The 19960-nt window shown below is 41.8% G+C and overlaps 1 protein-coding gene across 5 annotated transcripts in view; it reads left to right on the top strand.

Annotated features, from left to right (window-relative positions):
• CHN2 (chimerin 2) overlaps nucleotides 1–19960 on the top strand; it is a 321473-nt gene that overhangs the window by 156318 nt on the left and 145195 nt on the right. For 4 of the 5 annotated variants that reach the window (XM_032758423.2, XM_032758428.2, XM_032758432.2 and 1 more), the window contains 2 exons: nucleotides 1366–1404; nucleotides 14705–14760. In XM_032758423.2, the coding sequence (XP_032614314.1) occupies nucleotides 1366–1404; nucleotides 14705–14760 (95 nt within the window). Of the gene's footprint in view, nucleotides 1–1365; nucleotides 1405–14704; nucleotides 14761–17880; nucleotides 18686–19960 lie in introns of those variants that run through there. The other variant, XM_032758442.2, reaches the window with a different exon arrangement.

Below are 19960 nucleotides of genomic sequence, written 5' to 3'. Positions count from 1 at the left end.
TCAGAAAAGTCTAACAGAGCCAGGCGCAGTGGCTCACGCCTGTAATCCCAGCACTTTGGGAGGCCAAGATGGGTGGATCACTTGAGGTCAGGAGTTCAAGATGAGCCTGGCCAACATGGCGACACGCCATCTCAACCAAAAATATAAAAAATTGGCTGGGTGTGGTGGCGCACACCTGTAATCCCAGCTACTCGGGAGGCTGAGGCAGGAGAATCGCTTGAACCCAGGACGCGAAGGTTGCAGTGAGCAGCCTGGGTAACAGAATGAGACTCTGTCTCAAAAAAAAAAAAAGAAAAGAAAGAAGAAAGAAAAGAAGGAAGGAAGGAAAGAAAGAAGAAAAAGAAAGAAAAAGAAAGAAAGAAAGAAAAGGAAAGAAAAAGAAAGAAAGAAAGAAAAATTTAACAGGACAGGAACACAAGGACGAGGGTAGTCTAAGGGCAGGCTCTGTGGTGCACCAGTGGTAGAGGATGATGAGAACAGAGTTTCCATATCTAAAGGTGCTGAACTAGAGAACTCTCAAGGTTCCTTCACATCAACATTCTGTAGTTTGGAAAAAAAAAGGATTTTTTTCTCCTATTTGAGTTAGACCGTGTTTTCCCAAGGCCTTATAGCTGTGAGTGCAGGACGACTCTAATAACTGCATCAGAATTATAAATTCAGCTGTCAGCATTGGGATGGTTGAGTTGACTGAACAAGCAGGTTTTCTCTCATTGTCTGTTTCCTAGATGGATGAATAACAATTTCAGCCTCTCCACTTTGTTGTAACTGTCAGTCTGACATTTCTGATTGCTGAGAGGTTTCTGGAAATTTTCTAAGTCACGCATTGGAGTTAATTCAGGGAGATAATGCAATTCCAATGGAATCATCAGTGTCTCTGCTGTCAGATGGAGTATTTTAGGAGTTCAGTTGGTTGAGTTGCACAGCTCTACAGATTTAATACTACATACTTGCCGCTTTGCGTCTTGCCCTCAAGTCTTAATAAATGGGCTAAAGGTCTGATTGGAAACTGTGAGATAAATTATATGTTTACTATGCCAAGTTAGGTAAATACCATTTGAAAGGATTACTAGAGGGTATAATCAAGTTAATTGCTTTAAAAATCTTTTTTGATTTACTGGGCTCTATGAAAATTGTTAAGCAATTGATCTGCCACAGTACATGAGCTGAAGAAAGCGGTGCTGAGTCCACAAGGTTTCCATGCACATCCCCTCCCCTGTGCCTGGAACTGCTCCCTAAACGAGAAGAGAGCCCCCCGAGACCTGCATGCAAGTACTGCGGACAGAATGTTGTTCCTCCAGAGAAGACACATGTTGACAGCTTGACGTTCAGGCTGATGATGGATTTCTTTTTTTTTTTTCATTCTAGATGCCGAAGAATACCAGCCTCCAATATGGAAATCATACTGTGAGTACCTGAAATGAAAATCTCCCGAGAAGTCTTTAGCAGGCCAGCCTTTTTGAACAATTCTTGCCAGCAATGTAGTGCACACAAGTGTTCCCACCTCACAGCACTGAAAACCCAAATCTTTCTTTCCACTGAGGAAAAAGATTAGTCAGAGAGGATTAACGGAGCCCCTTCCTCTTACCAAGGGCTCCAAGAACCAGCTGTGGCCCATTCCAGAAATGCTTAGAAAAGAGGGGTGGACTTTCTGACTCTCTGCCTTTCAGTTTGGGGCTTTATTTTTATTTATTTATTTATTTATTTATTTATTTATTTATTTATTTATTTATTTATTATTCTTGAGACCAAGTTTTGCTCTTGTTGCCCAGGCTGGAGTGAAATGGCGTGATCTTGGCTCAACGCAACCTCTGCCTCCTGGGTTCAAGCTAGTCTCCCGCCTCAGTCTCCCAAGTAGCTGAGATTACAGGCATGCGCCACCATGCCCCACTAATTTTTTTGTATTTTTAGTAGAGACAGAGTTTCTGCATGTTGGTCAGGGTGGTCTCAAACTCCTGACCTCAGGTGATCCACCTGCCTCGGCCTCCCAAAGTGCTGGGATTACAGGCATGAGCCACCGTGCCCGGCCATTTTTATTTATTTTTTTACACAGTTGATCAGCAAGGGCAAATGTGTTGACTTCTATGAATTATGTTTTTGGCCAATCATTCTAAGGCTAAAATATCATATGACATCAACTGCTGAAAAATGAACAGATAGCGAAGAACCATGTTTGGTCACCAAGGGTGACTCTTAGAAACAGATCCTGCCTGATCATCAATTACCCGCTTAGCTCCCCTCGTGAAGGCAGTCGGCTGTCATTGTCTAAGCCTTGTCTCCTCTTTTCTTAGTACTGTATGCTTGACTCAGGAACTCCCCAGTGAGAGAGGGCAGGACTATGGTAGGAGGAGCCCACTGTGTCCAGAGCCAGGGGACACAGGCCCTGGCTCAGGCTCCACTTCTGCCATCATCATTAGCATTCCTAACGAAGCTGCCAGGGTTACCACTCCCCATCAAGAACCTGCCCTGTGCTGGCCGCTGCACCAAGCAGCCAAGTCCTGAATTCTTACCACAGCTCTCACAGATGGGACTATTTTTTTTTTTTTTTTTTTTTTTTTGAGACAGAGTCTTGCTCTGTCACCCAGGCTGGTGTGCAGTGGCGCAATCTCAGCTCACTGCAACCTCCACCTCCTGTGCTCAGGTGATCCTGCCCCCTCAGCCTCCCAAGTACCTGGGACTGTTAAAGGCGCCATCACACCCAGATAATTTTTTGTATTTTTATTAGAGGTGGGTTTTGCCATGTTGCCCAGAGTGGTCTTGAACTCCTGAGCTCAGGCAATCCACCAACTTCGGCCTCCAAAATTGCTGGGATTACAGGCATCAGCCACCACACCAGGCCTATGGAGACTGTAGACTGTTACTATTTCTATTTCACATGTAAGGAAACCATGGCTCAGGGAGGCTAAGTAACTTGGTGAAGTTTTCACTAAAAGTAGTGGGGTAGCATTCTGAGTGGAACCCACAGCCTGCACGTGTCCAAGACTTGTCCATTCTATTCAGAATCTTATATATACCCAAGTGCATGTATACATACACACATATATACACATATTATATATGGATATATAATATATACACACACACAGCCACACACACACATACATAAATATGTATGTACATATTTGTTACAAAAGCAATACAAAGCTACATAAAAGACAGATATTAGGGAAATACATAAAACAGAGTAAAAATTTCCCAACATCCACAAATTCCCCACCCCGTATTCCAGTCCACTCTCCCCTTTCCCAGTAGCTGAGCTCTGTGAATTTGGGGAGGCAGATCCTTCTGATTGTTTAAAAGCGCATGCTTCATGTTAGGCATTTTTGTTGTTGTTGTGTAAAAATGGCTTTATGCTGTGTCCTTCAGCTTGCTTGTTTCACTTCACAAACATCTTGTTTTTATCTCTCCTTGTCAGCACATACAGAGGCACTTTGTTCTTCGTTACATAAGTCTGTTCTTCCATCCGTGAAATAAAGGGATTGTGCTGGGTCTCTAAGGGCCCTTCCAATCTAATGCTCTGTATTCCGATCTTCTATTTCGAAAGGCTGTGCTAATGACTTAGTAATTGGATGTTTTTGTTTGTTTGTTTCCTAATGGAGTGTGAAGAGCTCTGACAGTAAATCAACAGAATATCTGTAGTGAGAGGCATTGGGTGTTCCATGACTCACTGTGCTTTGCACACTGGCTTGCACATGGCCTTGCATACGTTAACGACCCAATAAATATTTGTTGAGAGAATGCCACCACAGAAAGCTTTGCTGAAGCGAAAAGATGGCATTGGCTCAAATTCATTTTGCCTTCTTCTAAGAGACCTTGGGCCACCTGATAATATCTCTTAAAAGTACTTCTATGTCTTGAGGAAGCTGGAAAATCCTTGCTACTTCAATTTAACAGTATCAATTTTAACCCTTCTGTATTAGTTTTAAGTTTGATTTTTGGATCTAACCAAGTTGTGTTTTTTAAAAATTTGCTCTATAATCATAAAACTTTACTTGCAAAAGTTCCTCTTTATTATATCTAACTGATAGTCATCCAGGCTCTATTTGGGAGCATCTAGTGATGTAGATCTCCAAAAGTGAGGGGAGTATGCCATCCGTGGCGTCAAAAACATGTTGACCAAAGCCCTACACGCCACCAGTGAGGAAGAACTCTCTTTTGGTCATCCTGGATCCATGAATTATTTGAGTTTGGGTGTTAGGCCACGTATGAATTATCGAGCTCATGCTACTCCATCTTATTCCCAAGAATATCATCTATTTGTTTAATCTTTCAGCAAATACATTCTAAATGTCAGAGGATAAGTGTTAGAAATCAACAATGTATAAAATGTGGCTCATACTTCCCTCCAATGTACAATCTAGTCAAGGAGACAGATGTAAACCAATAAACTTAAAATGCAAATGAATTCTGGTAACAAAATGCTACTCCTCTATCTCCTGGGAAAGAAGACTATAGAAGAGGTCAAATTTGTGTGTAGGTCTTGAAGGATGACTAGGAGAAGGAATCTGAGGGCCTTCATGAGATGCTTTTTAAAAAATCCAAATATGCTAAAATGATATCATTTTCCTGATATGAAAGTCCAACAAAGCTATCAGAATATTGAATTTGTTTTATTTTAAATAGACTGTTGGTAAACCCATTCTGAACCCCAGGAATTACCAAGCCTTTCTCTTTGAAATGTTCACAAATTATCCTTTGAGAGGTTAATTTTAGATACTGATGTCTAACTCATTATCATATCATGTATGGAATCCATATTCTTCCATCACACAGTTTTTTAAACTCTAGCAATTTTCGGTACTATCAATTCTCTCATATATTTACTAGATACAGTATATTTTTGCCATAGCATAGGACTTGGTTTAAAAATTTATTATTTGCAATGATTAGATAAGTAAGTAGCTATATCCTTGTTTTCATTGACCTTTTTTGGCCATAACTTTGACTTATTTAATGTCAGATTCTTGTTATGAAGCACTAGCCCCAATTATGGCATTATTCCTACAAGAAAATTTGTCTTAACCAGGCATGGTGGCATGCCTTGTAGTCCTAGCTACTCGAAAAGGCTAAGGTGGGAGCATCACTTGAGCCCAGGAGTTTGAGGCTGTAGGGAGCTACCATCACACCATTGCACTCCAGCCTGTGCAACAGCGAGACCCTGTCTCTAAAAAAAAATTTTAACTTAAAAATAAAAGAAAATTAGTCAGTTTCTAATGATTTATTTATTTATTTGTTTATTTATTTATTTATTTATCCTGAGACGGAGTCTCGCTCTTTCGCCCAGGCTGGACTACGGTGGTGCTATCTCGGCTCACTGCAAGCTCCACCTCCTGGGTTCACACCATTCTCCTGCCTCAGCCTCCTGAGTAGCTGGGACTACAGGCGCCCGCCACCATGCCTGGCTAATTTTTTTTGTATTTTTAGTAGAGACGGGGTTTCACCATGTTAGCCAGGATGGTCTTGATCTCCTGACCTCGTGATCTACCCGCCTTGGCCTCCCAAAGTGCTGGGATTACAGGCATGAGCCACCGCGCCTAGCCTAATGATTCATTTTAAGAAGCGGTTTCTAAGTTTTATTCTTGGCTGCAAGCAACAGAATACTACTCTCAATCACGTTGATTGACTTAAGCCAAAAGTCCAGAGGCATTGGCTTCAGACATGACTGTTCCAGCGACTCAAATGACATTACCAAAATCCAGTGTATATTTCTTCCTTTCTTGGCTCTGCTTTCCTAGATTTCACTCTACTCTTACTATGTTCTTCCCTTGGGATCCCCCTATAACTATCAACAATATCGGGGCTGTGGCTTCCTTATCCAAAAGCAACAGGCAAAGGGACAGTCTACTTTCTTGACACATCTAACAGTCTCAGAATTGAGTCTCAGTCTTAATTGACCTGGGTTACCCATTCCTGACTCTATCACTGTGGTCAGGGATGTGCTGACTGCCCTAAACCAATCAGGACTCACCACTGGAATTCAGGAAAGGATCAACCCCATATAACCCTGTATAACATGATTGGAAAATTTGGAGTAATATTGGAGAGAGGAAGATGAAAATGGATGCTGGGAAGGCAACCATAAATATCTGGCTAAGAAATTTCTAGAAGAGTAAGAAATCAGCTCTCTCAATATTTTATATAAATTATAGTGTTCATTAATTTAGTCACTCCTTCATTCAACAAATGCATATTAAGTCTCTGCCTTAAGCCAGACACTGTGCTTGGAGTTGGGCCACAAAGATGGATAAGGTCAGCTGTTGACTTAAGGAACCATGATGCCATGTGATGGCCTTTAAGTCCCTGCCCTCTCTGTTCCTTTCCTTTTCTTAGAAGCTAGCTTCATGGCTTACTGAGCTGTTTCCATAAAATAATCTTGTCCCAAAGTATCATACATCTGCAGCTGATTCTTAACTCTCAAGACTGAACACAAGAAACATTGATGAAGTCCCTGAGAAAGCTTTGGTTTCAATGCTCTAAAAGAAAAGCTACTTTCAAGTTCACTTAAAAATAATAATACAGTTACATTCTAAACTTTAAGCCAGAACTGTGTGAACTTTATGCCTCGAGCAGGCAAGTTCAAAAGCCAACCACCATGGTTATGCTCTGAAAGATTTTCTTTCTTAAGAGGCCAAGTGCCAATTAGGCAGCAGATGCAGTGGCTGACAGCTCTCCCTGGAGGCTCCCCTGGGCAGCAGGTCACGCAGGTATAGCTTGTGCCTGTTTTACAGATTTGAAGTTTAGAGCCTCAAAACCCTGATCTACAGAATCCTTGCATCAGAATCCCTTGGGGAGGATATTTATGATAATTATTCCTCAGCCTTACCCCAGATCTCTGGATCAGAAAAGTGGGGGGATCTGCAATGTATCAAACCCCACAGGTTTCTCTTATACATACTTATGCCTGAAACCCCTCAGTGTGTGGGCAACTGTCATCTCCTCCTAGAGGTTTTTCACAGTGCCATTAGACAAGATAATTAAATCCCCATTAAGACTCAACATTCTGGCCAGGTGCGGTGGCTCACGCCTGTAATCCCAGCACTTTGGGAGGCCGAGGCAGGCAGATCATCTGCGGTTGGGAGTTCAAGACTAGCCTGACCAATATGGAGAAACCCCATCTCTACTGAAAATACAAAATTAGCCGGGCATGGTGGTGCATGCCTGTAATCCCAGCTTCTCGGAAGGCTGAGGCAGGAGAATCCTTGAAGCCGGGAGGCAGAGGTTGTGATTAGCCGAGATCATGCCATTGCACTCCAGCCTGGGCAACAAGTGCGAAACCCCGTCTCAAAAAAAAAAAAAAATTGACATTCTGTTAGGAAGGCAAGGCCTTCCCATGGCAGGCTGGAGGGTGGGGTTGAGCCAAGGAAGACGTCTAAAGCACCTACAATTCCCTGCTCATAAGGTTTTCCCATGAAAACTGGGACGACATGAGCAGTGAGCAGGGTCATACTGGCTCAGTGTCATGGCCAAGTGGCTGGATTCAGCTCCTGGGTCCATATACCCTCCTTAGAAAGAAGTAGACTGTTAGAAGCCATCCCTGCAGGATCTCTTAGTAGCTGATGGGGCTGGCCTGGGCTTCAAGGCCACCCAGGCTGTGGGCTTTCACCCATTAGCCGTCTGATTCTGTTCCCAGAGTGAGTCAAGTTTTCTTACTGAAGAAAAAGTAAAACAGTCTGTCAGTGAGCTCTCAATTTCTTAATCTGCTTTGGGTTTCTTGGGGAGTTAGGGAGCTCCACCTCCGTGTTCCCCAGTGGCTGCCACCCTGGCCAAATGGCTTACTCTGGTGCTAAGAATTCTCTGGTGTGCGGCAGAGGGCCCGGGGCTGGGAATTCCTGGCACATATTTGGGACATTGCTGCAGAAGCAATTCCATCACGTCACCTCTCAGCTCACAGACCACCCAAGAACTGACATACATTATTGCATGTGACTTGTGAAATGTGTTTGTTGAACAAGGAAAATTCAAGAAGCAACGTTTTCAGATTATGCGATAAATTTCAGTTATGTTCAACTCTGCCTCAGAGATTTTTTTCATGGATGTTTGTTCTGCTTTAGCTAACCTTGAAAATGATGGGCAGGCTCTCATTTGAAGCTAAGAGAGGAGATTGGGCCTTATTTTTATATGGCTGCCATGGTAATTGATTGTCATCTCATTATCTTTATAGCCAGCCAGGTAACCCAGATGGCAAATAGGCTTCTGTGCCTACTTGCCAACTTCTGTTGTTTGGAACAGCATAGAACAGGGGTTTGCAGATTCTGAGACCTGCTCATTGAGAAATAAGTCATCAAATAATGATGTCTGCTGCCGAGGGGCCAGGAGAGAGAGGTGGCAGTTCCTCGCTCCTAGGGTTTGCCTTCCCCCTTCCCTCCTCCAAGTCGCCCCTGGCTGGGATTGTTCTTTGTTGGTTGTGAGATTGGTGAATTACCAAATTTTTCTTTGCTAAAGCTCAGAGGGTCCCTAGAGAATGCAGCTATGGGATTTAGCCAGTTGACATAGGAGAGGAACTGTCCAGAAATACTCCATCACCTGCATCCTTTATTTGTATAGTAGCATCTCAATCTCTCAGTCACTCAGGGTCACTTTGTAAACCAGTCTTGTCGATTCTCTTTTGAATCTCTGAGGCCATCAACTCACCTTCTCATCTGCATTTGCGCCAGTGTTATCTTAACTCACACTTTCACAACCTCATCTGTGTACCAGTAAAACACTGTTCTCTCTTGCTTCCTTGTCTCCAGTGTTCCCTGCGTCTGATCCCTCTTTCAGCAAGGCAAAGGACAGTGGCTCCTACTCCTGGATGTGCATGAGTCTCTTGAAGAGCTTTAAAAAGAACAGGTTTGGGGGCCCCTGGCCGGACTGGGAGAGTAAGCATTGCCAGAGATGGAGTCTGGGAATCTGTATTATTTTATAACTCCTAGGAGATTCTAATGTGAGCAGCTCCTCATGGGACCTCTCTGCCATCTAGTTAGGCAACCACTGGCTGAGGCTGAAAACTACAGCCTTTGGGTTTTGGAAATCAAGGTTATGAATCTTCATTTCATCCTATGATCTGTGTGACCTTGAGCATCTTCAAAGCTGGCAGGCAACTCTGCTACCTTATTAGTGAGGGGAATAACAGTTACCTTGGAAGCTTTTTGGGAAGACGAAGTGAGAAGATGCATATAATGTGCTTGGCACATGGTCTGTGCCCAGAAAAGGGCAGCATTTATTCTTCTGAATAACCTTATCCCTATTACCAATATTTTAAAACAGAGTAGATCATGGCTCCTGCTCAAACATGTGACTGTCCCTTTGTTGCAGACAGGAGGACAGTGACAGTCCCCAGCATGTCATTCAAGGTCCAGCCCCACATGGCCTTCTCACACATCCCACGTCCTGGCTCAGCAGCCACACTGGCCTCAGCTCATCATTTCCTTTCCCTGCAGTTCCTCTTTCCTCTATCTATAACCCTCTCTCTTCTGTACCTGCAGAACCGTTCTAATCCTTCAGGAGAGCTCCCTGCCTCTTCCCTTGGGAAGTTGTTCTGACCACTTGAGTACATTGAATAGCTTCCTCCTCTTCCCCTATTAAAGCACTTGGCCCACCTTAGTTTTGTGTCTCCACGCATGTCCTCCATCACTGGTGTCTCCTCGAAGGCACAGATTGTGACCCATGGGCCATTAGATACAGTCTGTTCATTCACCAAATAATTAAAAATGTGTTCACAAAGCCACTTCAGCCACACTTCCCATATATCAATGTTGGTTTCAAGAGGCATTAATAATGGGAAGAGAAAAGTGAACAGGATTCTCTCACTGTGGATTCTATAGTCCTTAGATCTGATTCTAGGAGATGGCCCCTTTGACTCCTGTTACACACACACTGTCAGGAACATTCTGCTAAAAAGCAGCTTAGTAGTATTGGGCTGATTCAAGAGGAATAAAGGGACACATATGCATTAAACATGTACTACAAGGCTGAGCACGGTGGCTCACGCCTCTAATCCCAGTGCTTTGGGAGGCCGAGGCAGGTGGATCACTTGAGGTCAGGAGTTCGAGACCAGCCTGACCAATATGGTGAAACCCATCTCTACAAAAATACAAAAGTTAGCCAGGCATGGTGATGCATGCCTGTAGTCCCAGCTACTCGGGAGGCTGAAGCAGGAGAATTGCTTAAATCCAGGAGGTAGAGGTTGCAGTGAGCCGAGATTGTGCCACTGCACTCTAGCCTGGGCAACAGAGTGAGCCTCCAACTCAAACAACACCACCACCACCACCACCACCATCTACTATGTGCCAAGCACAGTTCTAGATGCTGGGGATTCTGCAGTGCACAGAACAATATCCCTGCCCTCAAAGAGCTTACATTTTAATCAAGGGAGATGGTACACAAAATAAATAAACACAATATTTATGTCTTGTTTATTAATTGTGTTAATGATGATGAGTGCTGTGAAGAAACTTAAAACTATATAAGAGAACAGAGGGATAGAGTGGAATTTTATACAGGCAAGTCAGGGAAGGCTTCCCTGATAAGGTGAGATTTAAGCAGATACTTGAATGAAGGGAGAGAGTGAGCCATGTGGGTATCTTGGGAATGAGTAATCCAGGTGAAAGGAACAGTAACTGCAAAAGCCCTGAGGCAAGGGAGATATAAACCAAGGAAGCAGGGTTGATGGCCCCCGCCTGTATTTGCAGCTACTTGGGAGGTGGAGGCAGGAGGATTGTTTGAACCCAGGAGTTTGATTCCAGCCTGGGCAACATAGTGAGACCCCATCTCTTAAAAAAATTAAACCAACAAACAAACCAGGGGCTTTGGAATCAAAAGGATGTATTTTAGCTCTATGTCCTGGAGCAAATATTTAACTTCTCTGCACTGTTTCCTCATCCCCTATCCAGAATGATAATGACACAAAGTTATTTTTTCTGGTTTCTTAAGAAGATTCAATACATGTTTCCTGACACATGGCAGGCACTTGGTATGCTGGTGCCCTTCTCTTCTCCCAGACTCTCCATTCATCCTCAAAGCCTCCACATAATGCTGACTGTGGTATCTGGCATATAGCAGATGCTCACATATTTGCTTGTAAGAATTGCAAAAGAGCACTTAGCTAAAAATGCTTCTCTTTTATAACAGGTATGCGTCCTTTGCCACTTCCATTAAAAATGGTATTCACGAGCCATTTCAACCATATATCACTGTTGGCTTCAAGAGGCATTGACAACGGGAAGAGAAGAGTGGGCAGGATTCTCTGAATGTGAATTCTGCAATTCCTCTGTGATTTTAGGAGATGGCCATTGCATGCTCATTAACAGTAACATCCTGCTAAAAAGCAGCTTAGTAGTTTTGGGGGTGATTCCAGAGGAATAAAGGAATTCCATGCAGCCTCCCTGGTGATTAAGGAGGGCATGAGCTATACTGGGGTAGCCAGAGGAATGTCCACAACTGTTTCTCTGTCTTTGGCCAACTCTTCCTCATGTATTAAAAGAAGCCTTCTCTGACTTTATCTCTTATAGCTTTTTCTTTTTCTTTTGAATAAGCAATACATATGATTCAAAACTCAAAACAACAAAGTATACATTGAGGAATCTTTGTCTCATTCCTGTCCTTGTCTTTCTTTTTAACCCCTGAAGGTAAATGCTTTTATTACTTCCTTGTTCCTTCCAGAGTTTCTTTATACAGATGTAAACAAAACTGAATATACATTATTATTTTACTCCCTTTCTTAAAATGAATGTGTACTCTATGTATTTATGGTTGTGTGTGTGTGTGTGTGTGTGTGTGTGTGTGTGTGTGTGTGTGTATTTTACCTTGCTCTTTTTGCTTAACAGAATGTCAAGAGTATCGATCCAGGTCAGTGCATAGAGAGCTTTCTCAGTCCTTATTACAGGGGCTTGGTATCCATCAGAAGACGTACCATAGTTAATTTAACTATTTCCTTCTAACAGAGATTGGTAAACCAAGCCTTGAAAAGATGATCCTTGCCAGCCCTGTACTTACTGTACTATTTCATAAAAACATTTGGGCCTCTTACTAAAGCTGATAAGGTTCTTGAAAGTAGAGGCTGTGGTTTTATTTATATTTATATCCATAGCACCTCAACAAAACCTGAAGATACAAGACAAAGCAAAAACAAACATGATCCCTTCCTTCATGCCGGGACTCACAACATGCAGGGAGAGATCATTGTTTTTGGAACTCACATCAATAAATACAGAACTATAGTTGTTGATAAGTTATATAAAGGAAAGTACAGGGGATTCTAAGAGCATAGACTAGGGTGATGTCTTTGGATCTGGTGTGAGAGATGTCAAGAAAGACTCCTCCATGAAGTTGATATTTGAACTATGGACATGATGATAAGGGGCAGATAACAAGAGGTAGAGAAGGAGGAGAGGAAGATGTCATAGACAGAAGGAGTAGCATACACAAAGGCCCTGAGGTTGAAGGGAGCACTGCGTATTTAGGGAAAGGGGAGGAAACCAACTTGGCTGAGCAGAGAGCATGACACGTGGTAACACTGTAGAAGGAGACAGGCAAAAGCATTTAGGGCATTTGATCTTCCTCTGAGAGCAATGTGAGGCCATGTAAGGCTTTTAAGCAGGGGAGTGACATGGTCTGATTGATGTTTTAAAACAGTCACTCCAGCCAACAGGGAAAAAACAGGCTGCAGGGTGGGAAGAGTCCAGAGCTTGGAGTAAGGTGTTAATGATAGCGATGAAGAGGAGTCGACAGAATTTGGAGATGTTACAAAGCAAACGTGACAGGTCTGTTGATGAACTAACCATCTGAGGTGTGATGAACAACTTCTAGGATGCTGGTGTCTAGAGAAATAGGAAGAATAATGGCTCCTTCACTGATCTCAGAATTCCCAGAAGCCTAGATTTGGAGGAAAAGATCCTGAGTTCAACTTTTGACATTTTGAAGTTGAGGTCCCTTTTCTTTTGAGAAAATCAGGAGGAATCTGTAAGAAGTAAGATATACATCCTGGAGCTTAGAGGAGGGTTCTGAGCAGAGATGTGGGAGCCTTTGTGTAGGAGATAAATGAAGTGTTAGGGGGAGGAGATTCCCTAGGGAGAAGAAAGAGAATGAGACCTGAAGAGGGTCTAAGGTAAGCCTTGGGCCTCTCCTATGGTCAGTGGACAGGTAGAGGAGGAGGAGGAGGAGGAGGAGCAGCAACATGCATAGGAAAGAGGCAGCCAGGATCAAAGGATGAAGACCAGGAGGGTGGTGCCATGGAAGCCAATGGAAAGAGATAGCACAAGGTGAACAGTATGTGCCAATTGGTTGATGATCTTATGTGCAAGGCCATTCATCTTTCCTCCACCTAGTCCCACTTTCCATGTATTGGTTCTTTGGGATCTGAAGGCTCTTCCTTTACAGGGAGGCAGGTGTGTAGAAGCCTTCTTTTTATCTGTCATTTTTAATGTCCTTCTGAGCTAAAGGGTTATGTTGAACTCTGTTTTCCTTTCACAGATGACTACAGTCATCCTTAGGTGACACATTAGTGTGGGTGACCTACACCTAGAAATGTGGTACATTTCAAAATGTATAGAGGGTTAGATAGCTCCTTCTCTGTGCTAAAACCAGGTAGTCTACACTAATTAGGTAAGAAAATAACCACGTTCAGCCAAAGACATTGGGGAGCCATAATTACAAAATATATTCCATCATTTTTATCTGTGCTTCCATATGTTCACCTACCCTTCAATTACATTTTTTATTTTTAGACCTAAAACTAGATCAGAAAGTTTTGCTTATCTTATTACATTTTCTAGAAAGACTATCAGATCTAGTTTTTTTAACTTTTTGTAGATTTATTCCATTTAAAATTAATTATTTCCTCTTCAGGATTCTGAAGATAACATCAACTTTTTTTTTCAACCTGTATTTTCACAGAAGTAGAATCCAAAGGTACCTGCTTAGGATAGTTTTTCCCTTTAGCAGAAATAAACAGACTAGCTGAGCAGCAGAAAAATCACTCATTATATTCTGAAAAATCACAAATAATTGTCTGATAGATTGCTTTATATACAATAACCTGCTTTCCTCCTTGCCTAAGCCTGAAAGTCTGTCTTTAAATTAGGTTAGGAAGGAGTTGCTATTATTTAAGATGAGAAAGGGCCTAGGAAAGAGGAATGACAATGGATGGGAAGTCATCAAATGGATGAGAATTTGCAGTGTGATAGACAGGGGAAAAATGGAGGAAGAAAAGAGAGAGAAATGGCTTGGTGTTTCATTCACTCACAGAATCAGTTATGTCTTTGTCCATAACTAACATCTCAGAGAATCATACTCCTCTTAAAATGCCGTTCTTTTCCCGATATGTCAAGAGACATCGGCGTTTAAATTCAGGAATCCTATTATATGATCTTACTACTCAGGTACTCACAAGTAGAATTTCATCTTTAAAATAGTCGAAAGAATTTTAGCCATATTTGGTCTTCCAAGAAAGCCATAAAATGAACAATGCCAGTAACAATTATGAAACTAAATTGGCCTTATAAGAATAAAAAAATCAATTTTTCAAGTTCATATTCACAGTGACTAATTTCCATATAAATGATCTGACTTTTTCCAGTCTAAAAAATGTGCCTGTATTCTCTTGTTTTTTTATATTTACAATCCTTCAGATGTACTTAGGTGGAAATATTTGAAGGCATGTTGATATGTGTTGCAGTATTCTAATTCTAATTATTTCTCTCTCTCTCTCTCTCTCTCTCTCTTTTGGCAGTATATCAGTTACAGCAAGAGGCACCTCGTCCCAAGAGAATCATTTGTCCTCGGGAGGTCAGTACTCAGCTATTTCCAATACACCTTGTTAAATATGATGAATTGTCAGCACTATGTAGAGAGTGGAGGGATTTCAGGTTTCCTGGGAGTTGATTTCTATTAATGTTTGTTAGGCTGTCAAAAAATTTAACATCTTCATAATCTATATTTTGACATCAGACATTATTTGAAAAATACTAACAAACCAACTTGGACTCAGATTTCTCATATTTTTAACCATTGCCGAGACAAATTAAACAACCTTTGTAAACACCAAAAAATGTGTATTCTGGATGTTTTCTTTGTTAATATCCTTTTGATTCTTTTAGCATTTTTTATTATGAAATGCTTACAGTAGAGAAAGTACAGGGAATAATAAGCCTCTGGGTACTTTCAGTGCCCATATTTAGTAAATCTTTATCTTTGTCATATTTACATGACATTTTAAAATAATAAAGCCTTACAAAAAAGTGATGAGGTTTTAATTCTAGCTTTCCTTAATTCACTAATCAGTTCTCTGGTTGTGTGGTGCGCCAACAAGATTTGAAAGGCAGGACTAAGGCTCTATTTTCTTTTTATTCTGATCAGTTTCTTTAATAGCATACTTACTATCCTTCAAATCAAAGGCCCATGGGTCCTTGCTTATTTTTGTTACTAATGGGATTAAATATAGAGCCACGGATAGCTTTTAAAGTGCCATGCATGCCTTATCAAGGGGGAAAGGCTCCAATTCCAACACTCTTGAGATTCACTCTTGAACATTAGTACTTTTTGAATCTGGTTTTGAACCTGTTTCAAAGACTTAGGTACATGCATACCCATACTCAGAGCCAAGTTATCATGGTTTAATACATTTTTCTACATAAAATTTTACATCTGTTGAAGGGCAATGAAATTCATCAAGTCATCTCAATTTTAGTACACGGTAGACTTTCTCATCCCAGGCATATGGCTGGAGAGGAGGAAATATCTGATGCTTAAGGAAAAATCCAGGATGAGTTCCATTTATTTGGTACTCCGATCTTGTCCTGTCACTAACTCTGCGGTCAATATATTCAAATAATATATTCAATAATATATTATTTGTTATCCAATAATCAAATCCAATAATATTCAATATTTTTTCAAATGAGAGAAAAATAGGATAAATATAAATTTTTGAATGAGATGCACTAAATAAGGGTGTTCTCAGTGTGAATTAAGACACAAGTTGCTAAAATTTCCTTCACTCCTGCTTTTTACTGAGTGTTTCTCCATCAGAAAAATTATTGCCATATGTAAGGAGGTAGAGGAGTTTAAATGTCTCAATGAAAATAATATTTGTAAAATTAGAATACAACTAAAGACTCTACCTAGGGGCATTAATAAAAAGACACTAGGCAAGATCAGGCACCAGAACTTGAAATGCAAACAGATAGTAAATAGTCATTCATTTATTTGTTTATTCTGTAAACATATATGGAGAGCCTACTCTATTTCAGCTCTGGCCTTGTGGGGAATATAGCAAAGAACTTGGCTATTGGCATTTTAATATCATAATAAAAGACAACAGAAGTATGATGTACTTAAATATATATTTGAGATTTTGTCCCTGTATATGTATGTGCGTGTAAACAGACAGAAGAAGAGAGAGAGATAGAGAGAAAAAACCTCTCGGTTTCTCAAAATCCTTGGAACCATGTCAGTTGCCCTTAAGGCAGGTGGAGTGTTAGCAGTGGAGGTAGGCAATTCGGATTATCCTCTTACAAACTCTTCCTAGAGTTCCACTGAAACTCTTCAACCATCCTGAGGGTCCACTGCATGTCTGTTTGCTGTTGCGGTGCCATCACCATCTGCTGTGACTAAAGGATATGGTGCCCATGTCTCTTGTTTCCCCCTTGTCTGCCTATTAAACCATGCTCTTCGCCTTTTGACCTTACCAATTTGATATATTAGTAAGTGACATCCAGTTGATGCTTGCTTTCCTCTAGAATTCCATATCCCATTTCTGCCACGAAACCTAATGTGAAATGGAGATTCATCAGCCCCCTTTCCTCAGCAGGCAGCATGGGGCCCATCTAGCCAGGCAGGTGTCAGATAGTAACAGGTCAAGTTTGCTGGAAGAACAGGTGCTGCTCAGATGAGTGTCTGCAGGAGCAGCTTCAGTTCCCTTTGTTCTCTAGTTTGTCCTCCAGTGTGATGTTAACTGCAGATAATTCCTACCCAAACTCCCAAGCCTCCCAGGAGTTGGCCTCCTGCAAGTGAAGGCGCCACTTTCTCTTGCGTGATGGTGAAACAGTTTCCTCCTACTACAGACAGTGCTTAGTCATACGTCTCGTTGTCTTGTAACACGCCTGCATGCTTGGGAGACATGCCTAATGCAGACAGAAAGCCTTTCTGTGTGAGTTTGTGGCCAGGGAGACCGAAGCTTTATTTACTTATTTACATAAAACAGTAAAGGCTGTTTCTTTTAAACAATGAGTTATAGTTTTTTCTGTGTATGTTTTCCTATTACATCTCATCCCTTAGCTAAGAGCCCACATCTTCCTCTTCTACGTGCTCTGGGCCCTTTTTCTTGGTCTTCAATCCATCTCCTCCTAGCTACTCTTCCCTGGTCCCTAGCATGGTAGCTCCAGTATACTCAATCTCTGTTGTTTCTCTGATGACTCATACCTTCCCGGGCTGTGGGCCTCTCCCAGGTTAGGACCTGCCAGTTAAACATGATAAATACCCACATTAACGCACCAAGCAAAGTGTGCAGTTACAGAGATGTGGAACACTGTCCCTCTAGGGTATAGATGTAGGCCAGTCTGCCTTGATACATGGTGGTTATCAACAGATACCAACTACCTAGTAGACTTTGCTGGGAGCTGCGTGAGTCCAGGGTACAGACTGATTCAGCAGGCAAAATTCACATACTTAGCAAATCCAGGAAAGCAGGGAGCTCAGCTGCAAAGTCAGCTTGGACTTGTTTTGACTTCTTGCCCCACCACGTTCTAGCTACCTAACACAGAGCCAACCACTTACTCTCTCAGAGAGATTAAGGCCTAACCCACGGATAAGCATCTACTTTGCAGGGTTGCTATAAATGGCATATGGGGTTCAAGTGTCCAATATGGTGCCTGCTGCATAATGGGTACTCAGTTATTGTTCATGATTCATGGCAGAGTCGGAAACCTGTGAAGAACAGGCTCTGAGCTGGTCACTAGGGACAGAGTCAAAGTGATGACAGTATTCTCTGAATGAAAGGATGAGAGGCAGTGATCAAGAAGAAAGCAAGATGCCCAGGTCAGGAATTAAGCCACCAGGAAAAAAGATACTGAGGATGAGGAACAGAAGGTACAAGCAGCTGAACAACAGCTCTGGCGCCAATTAAGCCAGGCAGGGTCAGGTCCTGAAATAACAGTTCATTGCTTTCTCAAAGCTTTACTACTGCAAATTAATATTTATTGAGCAGCTGCAGCACCTGGTGCTCTGCTGGCATTTCCTGAAAACTCCATGCCAACAGATGCAAAACATCTTCCCATATGCAGAATTCTCGCTGCTTTTTCCATCAACTATCAGTCAGTCACATCATAAGCATTTATTAGTTACCAAATGTGTGCCTGGGTTGTCTGTCACAAACTGTGTGGAATGTTGACTCTCAAATTTGTTTCTCTAGCCAAGACCTCTACCCGGGGCTCCAGACACCTCTATTCACCTGTCCACTGGACCTCCTCAGGCCACCACGTGTCTCACGGGCCACCACCAGCCTCATGTTCAGAATAGAACTAGGCCCTGCTCCATTGGATGACACCTAACTTCAGAAACCTGTACTTCTCCCTTCCCTATCCTCACCCCTTTCTCCTCCATTCTTAGCATCAAGTCTGTCTGCAAATATATCTCGCATTGTCCACTGTACTCTATCCTTATGAATGTCGTGTGGTTTGAGCCGTTGTCATTTCTTGCCTGGATTGCATTGCAGGTAAGGAGCCTCCCACCTGATCTCCCTGCTTCCACTCCTCGCAGCTTCCCTGTAGCTCACATGTACACACACACATACACCAGTCACCAGACAGGAGCCCAAATCATCATCGTTAAATATAAATGAGACCCTTCAATAGCTTTCTGTTACTCCTAGTAACAAATTTCTTGCCGTGCCTATGAGCCATAGTTTGCCTCCTGTGTCTGTCACTGCCCTGTCTGTACCATTCTTCTCCAAGTGCACTGCCTTTTAGCCTCACTAGATTCTATTCCCATTCATTAAAAAAAAAGAAAGAGAGAAAAAGAAAAAAGCACTGTCGCTATCACTGGGCCTTTGCACTTGCCCTTTGCCTGAAATTCTCAGACCCAGGTTTTCTGCACGTCTAGGTTTCAGGTCAAATTTCACATAATAAGAGGCCCTTCCTAAACTCCATAAAAAAGTAGCACCTCCCCAACCCTTGGAGCGTCTCTGTCATATCGCCTTGTTTATTGTATCTGTGGCACTTTATACACTCTCTGATACACTTTCTTAACATACTTGATTGTTGCTTGTATATGCCTCTCCAGGAGAATACAAGCTCCAGAGACTTCATCAGTCTTAATCATAGGTATATCCTTAGCAGTGAGCATAGCCAAGCAACAGTGGGTAATCAGTAAATAAATCAGTAAGTTTCAAAATGATGAAAAAAAAAAGGATAGCGATTGCTAGCATAAGGAATTTGGGATTCTCGAACTATTACTAATAGCATATCAAATTTACTCAATGCTGTTATTACGATAGTGAGCTAGACTTTTGGCAGTTGTTAAGGTACTAACTTAAACACAGACTAAAATTTTTTCCTGGACTAATCCAAGTTTCTTCTTGGCCTCTCCAAAAGGCCAAAATGACAAGATTTACTTGTGTGACTCATTGAAAGTCAAGTTGCCCTAAAATTACCTCAAGCCTACACTAAATAAGCAGAAATTCTTTTGTGACTGTAAATGATTTGGTGTCATTTGTCTTTTTTGAAATTGCTATAGTGAATATGGGATTATAAAAAGCAGTTTCAAAAAAGGGAAATACAATGGCATACTATTATTTCAAATTGTTCTCCATTTTATGTAGCTTCATTTCCTTCTTGCTACAGAATAGTCTATTTTGGAAAACTTTTTTAATGCAAAAAATGGATGGTAGAGATTTCTAGCATTCGTGATCAGAATCAGCTTTTTTCTTGATGGTCAGATGTTAGACCAAGTACTGATGGCAGTGGCCAATCTTTTTTTTTCTGAGACGGAG

This window comes from Hylobates moloch, unplaced genomic scaffold (assembly GCF_009828535.3).
Source record: "Hylobates moloch isolate HMO894 unplaced genomic scaffold, HMol_V3 SCAFFOLD_1, whole genome shotgun sequence".
Taxonomy (NCBI): domain Eukaryota; kingdom Metazoa; phylum Chordata; class Mammalia; order Primates; family Hylobatidae; genus Hylobates; species Hylobates moloch.
Note: the sequence above shows the minus strand (reverse complement) of the source record. Positions and strands in the feature narration are given on the sequence as shown.